The following is a 13,401-nucleotide window of genomic DNA, read 5'->3' as shown; positions in this document are numbered from 1 at the left end:
ATAAACTGCCTAATTTTTGTCAAATTTGGGATCAAAAAGGTTATAAAATATATTTTTTTATAGTAAATATGTTACTATGTAATGTTAACATTAATTAGTATACTGATGGTTTTGTAAATGCGTTTAAAAATTAATAAATCTAAAAAATCTCACCACCACTGCACATGGATGTACTGAAATATGACTAGGTATATTCTAAAATATTAAAGCGAGAGGTTTAAAAGAATCCTATTTTATGTAATAAAAATACTTTATGCAGTCATCAAATGTTTAAAATAAATATAAAGGATAACAAGGCTTCAAAATTATATATACAGGAGGACCTTGACTTTCGCACATAATTGGTTCCTGAAAACGTGTGCGAATGTTGAATGTTCGAAAGTAGAGGGAATTAAAACAAAAAAAATTGTGTGTATTTTGAAATATTTATTTATCAAGTAAATATAAGATGTTTAAAAGACATGTTTAAGTGGAGTTTGCGGGTGTTTCCCTTAAAAAGTTATCAAGAGTTAACTTTTTGCCACTCTTCTTTTTCTTATTTTAAATAAAATATTTTAAATGGTAAATCATTAACTTTACAATATTGCTTAACTGCTGGCACGAAATGTAAAGTGAACCAATCTTTTAATATTAACGCAGTAAACCCAGGCTTTTTTATTTGATTACTGGAAGCAATTCTTTATCCTTCCCTTTCAATGCTCTGGGATTTTCTGGTTGATAAATTAACATTGGCATCAATTTTAAATCACCAGCCAAGTTTCCACCAAGAAGCAATGTCAATCGGTTTTTAGAAGGTTTATGCCCTGGGGCAACTGATTCTTTCTTAGATAAGAATGTACGACTAGGCATTTTTTTCCAAAATAAACCTGTGTCATCTACATTAAATATTTGGCTAGAGGAATATTCTCCATCTTCAATAATTTTGGATAATGAGGAAATAAATTCTTTTGCAGCATCTTTATCCGCATCAGCCGATTTTCCAGTGAATTTAATATAAACCAACTGTTACTTGCTTGAAAAATCGTGTTAGAATCTTCTTTTTCTAGCCTTCCAATCTTTGTACAAACTAAGAGCCTTCGCTTAAATATATTCAGAGGGACATCTTTTTGATGTTGGTCGTCGATCCATGATGACAAATATTTTTCCATTTCATCCATAACTATGCCGTGTCCTTTAGAAACAACCTTTAAAGATAATAAATTTCCACAATTTTGAACGTATTCCTTAATTTTATTTTTATTTTTCAAAATTGAACATATCGTAGTAGACCTGTTTGTATCATACTAACGTCCGATTGAAGCAAAAGATTCACCGCAATCAGAACGTCATGTGAAGTTTATAAGTCCTTGATTTCTTTTTGTTCGTATCAACACTGCAGTTTTTCTGTTTCTCACTCATGTTTATAATTTTTTAGGGTGAAATATTTCAAATGAAGAAAATTAGCAAAACGCACAACATGACACGCCCGCACGCGCTTCTGCGCAAGCCACCTATCCTAGCTAACTCACAAGCAAAGTGACGGATGCGAGCAGGATGCAAGTGACGCAAGAAATGCACTTGCTTGTGAGCGAGCGAGAAGGGGATATCTTAACCCCACGGCCAGCGCGACGTTTTAAAAAAACGATTTTTTTTTTAAATGTGCGAAAAAGCGAATTGTGCGAAAGTCGAACGTTCGTAAGTTGAGGTCCGCCTGTATTATAGAATATCTACAACGTTTATGGAATGTGCAGGGTAGGGTGTTATGCTCTGAAAATACCATAAAAGCTCCATTTTGACCTACGCCGAGGATGTGGGCCCTAAATCTTGAAGTTTTCAATCAATATGTGCTACCAGTGTTGATGTATACCTACGTGTGATCAAAACATGCGAGTAGAGCAGCGTGGCATGGAAAGGTGCATGTTGGTCATAACGCTGATAGACCGCAAGAAACCAATGGATATGGAAGCAGACAAGAGTACGTGATGTGTTACTAATCAGATGAAATGGCAATGGGCTGGACATATCGTTGATGATTTCTCGAGATTCACATTTTCTGATTATTCCGTTGTACATACAACATTGTGGCAACATAAGGGCTTGCGCAGACAGAGCGCGGTCAGGCGGTCTGCGTTCCGCGTTCGGAGTTCGGCGTTCTTTGTACTGTACGGACTTCATACTGTATGGGTACAGAGCCGGCGGTCAGACCGCGCTGGTCAATTGGAACGCTAGCGTTCTAGAGTTCTATTCCCGGAATTACAAAGAACGCCGTACCTCCCGCCCAGTCCCGTCATAGGAATTTGAGCAGTCACACAACATAGAGCGAAACCACACGGGGGAGTGAGTACGCAACAGTGGTGCTTTCTCACTTCCACTCGCAGTCGGAATATAGCGGTCTCGCATTATGCAGCGCCTGTGTCACTACAACGTTTGTAAACAAATGGAACGCTTATTGTTGACCGCCACCTGTCTGCTGTCCCTGAACGCTAGCCGTCAACGGTCGGTTGAACGCAGAACTCCGACCGCTCTCTGTCTGCGCAAGCCCTAAATATTGCTATATTTTTACACTCTATTGCAGCTTACTCTGCCTAGCTTAGGCCTCCGCATACATAGAACTGGCACTGGTTAGTTTACAATATAAGCGTGTATACGTATGCTGTTTGCCGTATCACAGTTCATTGTGAGATATTGTACTGGAAACAGCTGATGGCAAATAGTTTCATGTAAGTATCAAATCGTACCTGTCAATTATCTGGTAATAATGACAGCGCGACTACTTAATCTGCAAACCGACTAACTCCATTTGGGCAAATTGTTCAGGAAGGAGAAAAAACTTAAGGCTATATTTCAGTTGAGGCATGGTCTAAAAAGATCGTGACTAGGCGATCCGCGGATTGTGCAAATGACGCGTGCCGAACGAAATATAATTTGTCATAAAAATCCAACATGCGTCCATTTAATGTTCTGTTTAAAAATCTTCAATTACAATGAGGATAAATTTGAATTATTATTAATAATCTACCAATGTTTATATTACACACGTCGTACGATTTAAATCGTTGGTAATTCCAATACTTGTGATAAGTACTGGGGAAAATCCGTTTTGAGTTTACCGTTATGATTATTGATTACGAAAGGTCAAATAATCTACGGTCAAACCATCAATGTTATTTTGAAGAAAGTAATCATTTTAAGGAAAACAATAATATTAATTTTAAATAGCAAGCAGAGATTGTTACAAATACAAACGACATAGTATTGTGCAAATATTTTCAATCGAATGGAATAAAACACAGTATTCTTGGTGATAGTGACGTTCCTTGAAAGTAGGCAGGTCATGCGTTGTATCTAGATGCCAATGGCGAAGGGTGGAGGTAGGGTGTTAAGATCCGCCATAAATAGTGCACACGCAACCTTGTCAGTCATACGTATTTGTTTTCATTGAAATAATACTACAATTTATAGATGGTCTTGGTTAGTTTTTAAAATTCAATTCTGCGAAAACCAGGCTATAATAGATAATGGTCAAAAAATACCCGTCTATCTATAAAATATCTAAAATTATGCAATTGAATAATACATAACTTTGAATACTTTATAAGTATATACCTACCTAGAATAATATTTTTTATCGATTATAGTTTGGTTTAGGCAGGGCTTAATGAATTTAAAAAAATTAACAAACAATATGACTGTGCAATATTTATTCTTAATCAAACGAAAACAAATAAGTATGAATGAAAAAGTGTATGGACACTACGTATCGTACCGATCAAAATATATGGACTATAATAATACTATTATCGTTTGGTGCGGCAGGGTTTAATTGATTTTTAAAAATTAACTAATAATATTTGTAAATTGTAGCCTTAGTTCAATAAAAACAAATACAAATGACTAACAAAGTTTAATGTAACTATTTATTGCGGATCTTAACAGCTTACCTCTACCCTTCGCTACTGCTAGATGCAGCACATTATAAAAGCCGGCGAATGAGGGAATGAATACAAGTATTACATGTTTTTAGAGCAATGCCGATGAGGTGCGTACCATGAAGCAGACGATGCTGTTTTATTAAGAAGTATCAACATCTAAGTTTGAAAAGTGATGTAAGCATAAAAAAATCCTGATAAAACAGCTATTGTCGTATTGTTAATAATAAGTAACCATTATAACGTATATTGCAATGGCTGTTTATCGCACAGGTAACATTTACACAAGCGTGCCTGCAAACCTGTCAACACAACTAGGGATAGCAATACCGAATGAAAATATCACTTCGGTATTCCGGTATTTCTTATTGAATATCGGTATTAAGACCGGTATTCGTTGAAACATAAGTACCTACTTATCAGTAAATATAGCTATTACAATCTCTTTAAAACATTATTTTATAGAAAAAACCTATATATTATGTTATGATGTATAATATTATGATAACATTGAAAAATATGTATTAATCACAATATTGTGGAATTAGTGATTTTTACAAATAATTTTAATATATTGATAATTTCAACTAAACCCCTATGCTAGTTCATTAGGTATACATGAGTGCGGCTACAGGAAAAGCTTCAATAATGTTATTATAGAATAATTGAACATTTGTCACGGATGTTTTTTTATTTCGAAATAATATCAGTATGTTAATTTATCGAGAAAATTTTATAAATGGGTACCTATATTTAATGAATTGTGTTTTATTGTTATTTCACCTATGTTACACTCAGTCAACATTTTGCATTTTATCAGCATAACTTATACACTCAATTTAATAGAAAATACAGTATAAATTAATGAAGAAATAGCATAAAATTCATCGTCAAAAACGTAAACGAGTGGTTTCTTAATCCAGAAAATTTCGGTATTTTGGATTTTTAAAACCGGTATTTCGGTATTGATAAATACTGAAAGACCGGTTTTAAAATACCTGTATTGCAATCCCTAAATACAACGCACTTCCAAGTACCTAAAACCACCTCTGTTTGAAAATAGATTTCGTGGAAATGATTTGATTCTCAGTAAGTATTGTGTATGTCAATTTAAAGAATTTTTTTGGTGTATTTGTTTATTTAAGACAGCACAAAAAATACGTAAGTACCTGTACCTAACCTAATGGATTTGCAGATAATTTTAAATTAACACTTCACTGGTTGGTGGTATGTTTGGTACAAGTCGGTTATGGGGAAGCCAGGCATGAACCGCACTAATTGTCATAGCCGATTGTGAGAAAAATTCATGAATTCAAGAATGAAAACCTCACCTAATCTAACCTAACCTAACCCAACTTAACTTAAGCTAAACTAACCCAACCTACCAAATAATCCACTATATCGGCTATTTTCAAAATGTGCTTGCGGCTGGCTTCTCCATAACCGACTTGAACCCAGTGACGCCTCTAGACAAAATGCCGCCCCTAGGCAGCGCCAAAATGCTGCCCCATTTTTATACAGTATTTTTTATCATCCTTTCATGACTAAAATATCTAAGAAATGTGTAGTATAGATACATTACTAACAAAATATATACCACTAAATCTAATTTAAAAGCCATCTCTGCTTCAATTGCGCAATATTGCAAGTCCACGGTTTCAGATATGTACATTTAAAAATACACCTGACGACTTCCAAAACACGCGAGTGACTGGAAAAAATATTTGGATACATTTTTAATTAGGTAAGTATGTAGGTACCTACCTATAATTCGAAAATATGCAGATGCCACTGCTGGTCATCAAGGACGTGACTTCCAAGGACAATGGAAGTAAACTAGACATCGCAAACCCGCCAAAAATAAAACAATCCTGTTAAACCTTGTAAGTTAATTAATACATTTTGTTTCCAACCAGAAAGCTGATTTTTTTAATGGAAAGATATTTCCGTTATTACTAAGTTTAGCTAGCTATTTCTATATTATATACCTATTGATTTTCTCCGATTTGCCGCCCTTCACCCCACCCCCAAGCGAGTTCAAAAATAGTTAGTATCCATTTTAAAGGCTTATATTAAATTTCAAGTACCTAATAAATATCTTTCAGAACTCGTGCACCTGCAAGGGTTCATAATAAATTAGCAAGTCATTTCCAGAATGAATGACACTATTGTATATAGTCATAAATCGTTTCATAGAAAGTTACATAAACATCCAACATTTGAAAAGGTGCTGTAGTATATTTCGAAAATGGTTTCAAAAATAGTGTAAACATAAATATTTTATTCCAATGTTGATGGTCCGCAAAACATTTTTTGATTTTTTTGTTGTCCGCGGATGTAAAAGCGTTAACATTGATGTAAGCGTAAGGTATGCATATATTTAATATTTTTGATATATATTTTTTTATTATTTGATAATTATAAGCGCCCCGTTTGTATAAATCACGACTACCCCACTAAACAGGAGGTCAACGTATTTAAAACTACATTGAACCATCTCTCGAAGAGGGAAAAAGCAAAATAAATAATAAATTAAACCTATTTATAATTATTAAGTATTAAAAAACTGATTGCGGATAATGCAGTACGTTTTCGCCGAGTATAAAAAGGATGTCTTTGCAGTTCAGAAAATTATTATTGTGAATTGTTCGTTCCAATTAGTTCTGTTCAATACTCATATAAAATTATTTTAAAATGAAGTTTAATGTTTTTGGTATTTTCTTTGTAATCTGCCTCGTGCAGGACGCGCTGGGGATGGTAATTCCAGATAACTCTTGTAGTGACGCTATTCAGGTGCAGGAAAACTTCGATTTGGATCAGGTAAACTACCTTCAACTATTTTTTGAAGTTGTACTTGACTACTGAAGTTGTACTGAGTGTATTTTTGGCGTGTGACGAAGTTGCGCGCGTCGATGTAACACGTTTGGCGTGTGACGGAAGTTGCGCGCGCCGATGCAACACATAATTTTATTTATTATTATGATTATATTCATTTCGGTCTCGAGGATACATGCACATGCGCATAATGTCATTTAGTTAGTCGTTCAATACAACCAAGTAAACAGTACGTGTTGTAAACATAACCGATATTTCTACACTGTTTTTATATTCATAAAACTTTATTTATATTGGAGTGTATACCTATTTATTTTTCATTTTGTAAAGATTGTGTATCAAGATTTGAGACTATATTTATGTACTTAAGTATTATTTATGAGTAAAATTATATATCAATATATAAATAAATTTTGTGAATGTTTGGTAAATGATTCAAAAAATATATTAAAATTTGATTTTTTATTAATTCATCATGGGCACTTCTGAATCGATTATAACCGCTGTATGGCAAATATGAGTTTTGGTCTAATACAATAATTAAATTACAATAATTATCATGTGCTATATGAGACACATATTAATCGCGTACATTTTCATCAACCTAATCCACTGTAATATTAATAGACTCAGGTAACGGCTTATTTAGTTTTGTTACGCGAAAGAAGTATAACTTCTAACGCGCGTACATAAGTACACACACCGATTTTTTTAACCTTGTTCGATCCTGTACAATATGTGTATTTGCCAGACCCAGGATTTGAACCTGAGACCCACGCTGTGACGCTTAAGCCACTCGGCCATCCTGGGCGTATTAATGGGCAACTAATTAAACAATTATAATTCTTAAACAAACAATTTTTGTATATTATACATATACCATTCATCCGAGTGCGATGAAACTTTTGTCAGTTGTTGTGTGCACACCCGCAAATGTTTCTAAATTAGTATTATATAAAATACAAAGTTTGTTGTTCCATCCAATTTTGAATTTTTTAGTACATATTAATACTATTAATAACGTTTGCATATTTCGGATTCGATTTTAATTCAGTGTTCTTTTGTTTGACCTTTACTCCTATTAGAATTATTTTCATATTGCTATATTGTATTACACAGAATATATTTAAATATTAAAAAGATAATTACTTTTTATTATTTTTTAAATATTTAAGATAAATGTATCCACGAAGCGACCCTGTGCGAAGCCAGGTACTTCAGCTTGTAGTATATAATTTGGAATAGGTACCTTAGACACATTATTTTTCAAATTCAAATTCAAATTTATTTATATACATAATATAGTGAACTTTACAAATTAAAAATTCAAGGCGTTCACAACACGACAAGAAATAGTATTAAAACAGTATATTAAAAAAAGCAGTATAAAGAGTAAATACAAAAATTATTAAGTACACCAAATGAGCTAAGTGAGACTCTTTTTTAAGAATTTATATTATTTGATTGATTATTTATTTATTATTTGATAATTTCCCTTTAAGGAGGCGAAACCGGTCTAAAATTTAATTAAAAAAGTGGAATAATTGGGCTTTAATTAAACAAATAATTAATCAAATAATACAATGCAGTTCCAACATGAATTTACAGTTAACACTATAAAAGAAATTAAGAATTTATAAATCAACGCCTGCCTAAACTCATTCTCACGTAGGTGGAATACATCAAAATTTTCGGTGTCTATTTAACTATTAGGCAATATTTAAAAACGTGGTTTGGGGAGAGGTAAACTCTTGATTTTCAAAACAACAACACGGCATTATTTTATTGACCATTATACCCATAGAGGTATTAAATAAAAAGAGGGCCAAAGAATCGGCTTTCTCATACAACTGAATGAAACAGACCAACAATAGCCGACAACTTACGAGAAATGGCGACGCGATAAAAAAATTCAGGCGTCACGGAGGATTTACGTAGGTCATTATGACGTACCCATATAATATAATGTTAACGTGGAAATTTTGCCGCAACTTGATTACCAGCCCGCCTCACCATACTTTTTCACCATACCAGCCTGCTTCACCATACTTTCATATAATCTGCCGCATCTAGATTATACCACTGTAGGTACCCTAATATAAAATTGCAATAATATTTCTTTCAGTATGCTGGAAAATGGTGGGAAGTTCTCCGGACCGATAACCATTTCGAGAAGGGCATGAAGTGCGTCACTGCGGTTTATTCAACCCTTACATTAGGAGACACCCAGAACTCGCTGAGCGTTGTGAACAGTGGCGTGCGTAAAGGGGTAAACTCCAGCAGTGTCAGCACGGCAGCTACCCTTGATCGCGAGGATCCGTCTGGCACGGATGGAAAACTGACGATACATTACGCGCAGAGTCGTAAGTTTATTTTAAATCAATTTTAAGCATCTAGACGCGGCGCTTAACGAAAGAAAAGATAAACATATTAGCAAATTCTAAATTTGAAAAATAAACTGACATGAAAATTTATTTATTTTAATCGGGTCGTGAAATAAAATAAACAACAAAATACTCTAATACTAGTTTGATAAATACTTACGGAGCAGTACTAGCATATTATGAAGAATATAGAAAGTATTTTACAATTAATGTGTGACAGGTTGACGGAAAGGTAAGGCAGTAATATAGTCTTAAGTTAATCAATATATTTTTTGTTACACAATTAAGCCAAATCCAGCGCTCGAAATGGAATATTTTACGAACTGGAGCCTTCAATAATTTTACGAAAATATTAATATTTATAAAAATAAGTGTGTTAGATTTTAACATTATATGGCAAATCTAGCAGAGACGGTCAAATTAATATATTCAAGAGACGGAGCGAAAATTTTTGGGATTTTACGAACCAGAACGGCGCTCCGGTCCATTTCAATCCCTGGCCACATCAAAGTAACAGTTTTAATTCACTTATTTTGTGACATATTTAACATACGACTAGCAGAAAATCCTGTGGATGTAGGCATTTCTAGTGGTTTTGATTAATATAGATTTAATATTTGACACTAATTGCATTTTTTTTACTATTTTACAGCCCATCCCTTGCCCTATTGGGTCCTTGCAACGGACTACACGTCTTACTCTGTGGTGTACAATTGCATGGTTATTAAAGGACAAAAACATGGTTAGTAATTTTATATTATATTAGTTAGGTTATTAAATTGAATAGTTACACTGTTGTAGTGTTACAAAATTGTTTTTTTCATGCTTATAAATTATCAAACATTTTAATAGTTAGTTACTACTAATATATTTTATACCCTACCATGCAGTTTAGCAGTTTTGAAGGGTGGAAGTAAGCTGTTAAAATCCAACATAAACAATAAACACTAAACTATGTCAGTCATACGTACCTATTTCATCAATCAGATCCATTTTTAGAAAATCTCATATTTTCCTAGACGCCTGCATTGTCCTTTATTTGATGATGGACTGGATATGTCCTACACATTAATTTATAAATTCCGCAATTATCAAATGTATTTAAAAATAATATTATTATTTTTAAATGTTTTTTTAAATTTATGGCAAAATTATTTATTTTCTAATGACTCAACTAATAAATCGATTGACGTTTATACTGTGGTGTAGGTAATCAATCTGTTTAGTATTTTACATCCAATACTGATTTTAATAGAGGTAGTTAGGTCCCGTGGGGATAGGGAAGTCATGCGTTGTATAGGGCGGCGAATGAATGAACGAATTTAAATATGAAAACTTCAAAATATGAAGCAAACGGTAGCTTCACTAAACATACATCTTAGATTAAAAAATATTCATAAAAAAAATTGACAACATAACTATTATTGTATTGTAATACATTATAATGACAGTTTATCGCACATGTAATTTTTTTGCAAAGATGCCTTCAAATCTGTTATCGCCACAGATCTTCGCTTACCTTAAACCACCACTGTTTGAAAGTAGGTTTCGTGGAAATACTCTAATTAGGCAGTGGGTCAATTTAAAGACTGTTTATGTATTTATTTGTTTTTTTAAAATCGCCTAAAATAAATAGGTAATAAAATATGTAAGTTGATACCTAACGAATTTGCAACTACATATTATTATGAAATGGGTCTGTATTCTAAGTTTGCTTACAGGCGGCACTGCATAGCAATGGCGATGACTCCATACCATGCAATTATTTAAAGCCTACCTTCTTAATTACAGTATTTTTAATTATCTTTTAAATTATTTAAATAATAAATTGCCAACGACATCTGTCTGTAAGTATATATGTGTTATAAATTGCTTATCGACTCGGTCAAACAGACGGCACGTGGCGATTCCACTAATACGTAACAAAGACTTAAACTAATTTGGTACATTTCACGCATACTACAAATACAAGCGATTAAACACGTATTGTAAAAAAACACACATACACATTATGTCAAAACTTGAGGCTATAAGTATAAAAGCCTGGCATATTTTAAATGTGTAGTTATTATTTTTTTCGCGCTAGTATATTTTGAATCATGGTTGGGCGTTACTTTTTTGTGTCTATTTTAATGCATGTTGTCTTTTTTCATTAAATATCTATTACACAAAGATAACATATATTTTTTTCAGTAAAATACTGAAGAACACAAATCAATTCAAGTCCTGTAAATTAGGGGTGTATTTTCAAAGTGAGCTTATACCACTACTTGACAAAAATGAGTTATGAATACCAGAATTTAAAGGATAAAATATTTTTTGTATAGACGAACCTAAAAGCATTCAATCCAGAACAAAAATCAACTTCAAAATCGGTGTTAGTTACAAATGTAACATATTCCAATACCAAAAACATATCGACTGTGTTTAGGAAAAAGGGCGTAACCCTCGGTTTTTCGAAAAGTGCTTTTATTATATATTAACAATGTATACAACTAAATACACGTTCTGTAAAAAGGAAGTAAGCCGCAAATGCCGGTTTATTATCTAAATTCAGGTTTTAATTGAGCCTTAATTAAGTTTTAATTTAACGAAAAAAGCATTTCCCCTCAATTTTAATGATTTTTCTGTAATAACTTCTTTAATTATTATCAGTAGATCGAAAAGATATTACACAAAATCATCAATCATCATGCACCCAATGTCTGTGTCTATTCTTTCATTAATATTGAACCAAAATCGTTCAAAAAACGTTTTTTGCCTCTCCTGTAAAATTTGTTCAGTGTGGGTTACGCCCTTTTTCCCAAACATGGCCGATATGTAACATCAACATCGTAAACAGTTTGTTGAAGTGGAATAAGTTCACTTTGAAAATACACCTCTCAAAAAATATGGTTGGCTTACGACTTTCTTTCTACTACAGCCTACCTATCCAGAGACCCTTCGCCACTGCTGAATACAGGGATTATTTTAACCATTTTATTTACAGTTTCTGGCTGGGTGCTGACAAGAGAGTCTGCACTGAGTGGTGAGATCATTGCAACTGTGGATAAAGTCCTCGAGAAAAACAACCTGCAGTGGAACCCTTACATTGCTGTATATAATACAAAAGAAGCATGTGACACCACACCAACACTTTAGATGATTAGTCATTTTGAAGTATGATGATGCGATTATGATTTCCTGTAGTATATAGGTACCAACTCACAATATTGTGTAACCAATGAATAAGCATCAATAAATATATATAAATCTCAACCCCTGTTTCTTTTTTAACCATTACATTTATTCAACGAATATTTCACAAGATTTGACCTATTAGGAAATTTGTACCTATAACCACTGGATTCGCGCCAATGTGCTTTACCAATTAAGCTACTGGCATTGTACTTCATTACGACGTATTTAACTAGTAGTTCGTGCATAAAATGCTTATAAAATTGCGCAAAACTCTACCAACCCATAATAATTACCTCGACTATGTTTTCAGTGATGGTAAAAAATACTTTCATAAACTTTTAACACTTATATACAATTCATCTATATCACAGAAAGTAATAACCGTATACTAAATAAAGGGTTAATAATGAAATTTAGAAGGCATTAGAATAAGAAAATAGAAAATTATCAGTAACAATCGAAAACTTAAAATTTCGATTTATTTCTAAAAATACTATACCGGCTACATACTCATGGCACCCCATTATTTATTATACTTGTGACTAGAGCCGTCAGAAAAGTTTGGATCATTCGATACTTTGTAGCAATCATACCATGTCAGCAGTACATGTATGACACACTTCGGTGTTCATGTTTTGTTATCAAAACAATTCGAAGTTGCGGCGGGCAGTTGTCAGCAGATTTCTCAATCATAACTTCGATCAACAATGACTATTATGATTTATTAAATTAAAACCTAGATAAACAATGCTTCTTATAGTGTATTGAATTTTCTGTTGTATATAATGAAGGACGATGATGAAAACAGTCACTCCTCACTCAGCACTCGAGCATAACATCTCGGAACATAGTAGTCCTTTCAATATAGTCAGTAATACCAGTACCCTACGTAAATACTTCGTCCCTGTCATTTTAACCATTGTATTTTTTTTTAGTGTATCAGTAAATAACCTCTCTCCTCGATTCATTTGAGCAACTGCGAACAGAATTTCTCTCTAAACCAGTGGCGAAAGATGGAGGTAGGTTGGTAAGATTCCATATAAATAGTGCATACTAAACTTTGTCAGTCAAACATATTTGTTATCATTGAATTA

At 33.1% G+C, this 13,401-nt stretch overlaps 1 protein-coding gene across 1 annotated transcript; it reads left to right on the top strand.

The window, feature by feature from the left end:
• Positions 1 to 6,538: 6,538 nt before the first annotated feature.
• Positions 6,539 to 12,384, top strand: LOC147079429 (apolipoprotein D-like). The gene is made up of 4 exons (XM_085960251.1): positions 6,539 to 6,728; positions 8,869 to 9,106; positions 9,780 to 9,869; positions 12,117 to 12,384. The coding sequence occupies exons 1-4, from the start codon at positions 6,603 to 6,605 to the stop codon at positions 12,266 to 12,268; spliced, it is 606 nt and encodes a 201-aa protein (XP_085816377.1). The 5' UTR covers positions 6,539 to 6,602; the 3' UTR covers positions 12,269 to 12,384.
• The last annotated feature ends 1,017 nt before the right edge of the window (positions 12,385 to 13,401 follow it).

Source organism: Rhyacophila brunnea, unplaced genomic scaffold, assembly GCF_057557595.1.
Source record: "Rhyacophila brunnea isolate RB1 unplaced genomic scaffold, BYU_Rbru_1.0 scaffold_1, whole genome shotgun sequence".
Lineage (NCBI taxonomy): Eukaryota > Metazoa > Arthropoda > Insecta > Trichoptera > Rhyacophilidae > Rhyacophila > Rhyacophila brunnea.
Note: the sequence above shows the minus strand (reverse complement) of the source record. Positions and strands in the feature narration are given on the sequence as shown.

Bases quoted from the DNA above. Each gene is read 5' to 3' on its own strand.
- LOC147079429 (XM_085960251.1), top strand. From the start codon at position 6,603: ATGAAGTTTAATGTTTTTGGTATTTTCTTTGTAATCTGCCTCGTGCAG. The intron at 6,729-8,868 runs GTAAACTACCTT...TATTTCTTTCAG, and splicing joins AAAACTTCGATTTGGATCAG to TATGCTGGAAAATGGTGGGA. The intron at 9,107-9,779 runs GTAAGTTTATTT...ACTATTTTACAG, and splicing joins GATACATTACGCGCAGAGTC to CCCATCCCTTGCCCTATTGG.